This window comes from Branchiostoma floridae, chromosome 16 (genome assembly GCF_000003815.2).
Source record: "Branchiostoma floridae strain S238N-H82 chromosome 16, Bfl_VNyyK, whole genome shotgun sequence".
Taxonomy (NCBI): domain Eukaryota; kingdom Metazoa; phylum Chordata; class Leptocardii; order Amphioxiformes; family Branchiostomatidae; genus Branchiostoma; species Branchiostoma floridae.
This window is the reverse complement of record NC_049994.1, coordinates 18,796,471-18,798,914: the sequence shown is the minus strand read 5'-3', so window position 1 is coordinate 18,798,914 and position 2,444 is coordinate 18,796,471. Positions and strand designations below refer to the sequence as shown.

The 2,444-nt window shown below is 42.0% G+C and overlaps 1 protein-coding gene across 1 annotated transcript in view; it reads left to right on the top strand.

Moving 5' to 3' along the window:
- LOC118403063 (PHD finger protein 14-like) overlaps positions 1-2,444 on the top strand; it is a 47,101-nt gene that overhangs the window by 31,123 nt on the left and 13,534 nt on the right. Inside the window, exons 8-10 of the mRNA XM_035801500.1 lie at positions 311-366; positions 841-952; positions 1,945-2,039. Of these exons, the coding sequence (XP_035657393.1) occupies positions 311-366; positions 841-952; positions 1,945-2,039 (263 nt within the window). The remainder of the gene's footprint in view (positions 1-310; positions 367-840; positions 953-1,944; positions 2,040-2,444) is intronic.

Here is a 2,444-nt window from a genome sequence, read left to right as displayed (position 1 = left end):
CCCCAGTCCTGTGAACTGTGTCCTAATATGGTGCCACCCCAGTGTTGCCTGCCATATGTAACCCTGTATTTTCTGTCCCCAGTCCTGTGAGCTGTGCCCTAATATGGTGCCACCCCAGTGTTGCCTGCCATATGTGACCTTGTATTTTTTGTCCCCAGTCCTGTGAGCTGTGCCGTAATATGGTGCCACCCCAGTGTTGCCTACCATATGTGACCTTGTATTTTTTGTCCCCAGTCCTGTGAGCTGTGCCCTAATATGGTGCCACCCCAGTGTTGCCTGCCATATGTGACCTTGTATTTTTTGTCCCCAGTCCTGTGAGCTGTGCCCTAATATGGAGGGGATCTACAAGCAAACAGACGCTGGCAGGTAAGTCTGAAAATACATTGACCTTAACAAAAGTTCAATTGGGGGCATCTTTTGTCATAAATGTTACTTTCTCATAATTGAGCCTTCTGAAGACTATTATATGATATGTGTTAAGGTTTGTGTATTAGGAAATATCCAGAGAGCAGCAGCATGTTTGGAATATGTCTGAGTTACTTAGGCTCTGAATTGCATGCTATACCAAAGAGTGGCAGTTAAGCCGTGGTACACAGTGCATCGTACATGTCATTGTACTTGTTTGAAAAAAATAGCAAGCTAATTTCCCTTCTACAATTAACCTGAGTGTATGATGTTTTTTTACACAGTATATAGCATTCTGATCTTCTTTCTATGACCAGTAAAGAAGTACCATAAATGATTCTGTAAACTAAAAATCAATCTAGGTGCATCTTTTTATTTAGCATATTTATAAGTACAGATACAGAATCTGATACAAATTTTTTCCATTTCCATCAGATGGGTGCATGTGGTCTGTGCTCTGTACATTCCTGGTGTGGCTTTCGGAGATGTGGAAAAACTCAGTCCTGTTACCCTGGCCGAGATGCCGTACTCCAAGTGGGGCGCAAAGGTAAGGAACATGTAGTACATGTATGTGTGTGGTATATGTGTGGTATGTGTGTAGTGTGTGTGTGGTATATGTGTGGTATGTGTGTGGTATATGTGTGGTATATGTGTGGTATGTGTGTAGGAGATGTGGAGAAACTCAGTCCTGTTACCCTGGCAGAGATGCCGTACTCCAAATGGGGTGCAAAGGTAAGGAACGCTGGACATGTGTAGTTTGTGTGTTGTATGTGTGTAGCACATGTGTAGGAGAAACTCAGTCCTGTCACCCTGGCCGAGATACCGTACTCCAAATGGGGTGCAAAGGTATGGAACATGTAGTACATGTATGTGTGTGGTATATGTGTGGTATGTGTGTAGTATGTGACTGTGTGGTATATGTGTGGTATGTGTGTGATACATGTGTGGTATGTGTGTAGTATGTGCACATGTGTAGGAGATGTGGAGAAACTTGGTGCTGTCACCCGTGCTGGGATGCCGTACTCCAAATGGGGCGCAAAGGTAAGGAACACTTGTCATGTGTAATTTGTGTGTTGTATGTGTGTAGCATGACTGTGTAGCACATGACTTGTGTAATACAGGTGTAGGAGAAACCCTGTCATCCTGGCAGAGATGCTGTGTTCCCAGTGGGCCGCAAAGGTAAGAAATGCTACTCATGTGTAGCATTTGTGTGGTACATGATTATTATATGTGTCTGAGATAAGGAAGGGTAAGGAAGGTTGGTCATGTTAGAATCCCTAAAACTGAAGCAGTGTAACTTATATCAGGAGGACCCACCCTAAGTACATGGGGTTCGAGGGTAGGGAACAGTAAGCTCATGACTGCAAGATTCTTATTGATAAACTTAGCGTGATGAAATTAAAATGCTTTTGGACAGTGTTAAGCCCTCAACCTGTTCCTACAAAATATGGAGGATACCGGATATAGGAATTGTCTGACAGGGCTTGCTTACTTGCTTAAGGCAGGGAGTGTTTGAAATCCTGTTTTGTTTGCTATTAGGACTGCTGTCTATGTGAAGACGAGAGATTCAGCAGGACAGGCGTGTGTATTGGCTGTGATGCAGGCATGTGCAGAAACTACTTCCATGTTACATGGTAAGTCCTAGGTGCTGCCTGAACATATTATTATGTGTTTCTTCTTCTTCAGCACTGCCTTTCCCAATCAACAGGGATAAACAGCAGTTTTGACTTTGACTTTGAATTTATTCAGATCCACATTTACCATAATATACAAGTATTGTAGATGCATTTTTAAGTTTGTGGTGATTTACTTTTGTGGTAGTGGGAAAATGGAGTGTTCGTGGTGGTTTTAAGTTTGCAGTAGCGCCATAGACTGTAGTCACATACTAAAATCATGGAAAAATGTAACATATTAACATATTAAAAACTACGGTGAAAATTTCTGCATTATGTTACAGTATATTGTAGCTATTCTTCCTGCAGTCTTTTCAACATTTAACAGGACAACAACTGTAGACACAGGAACACATAATTTGAATA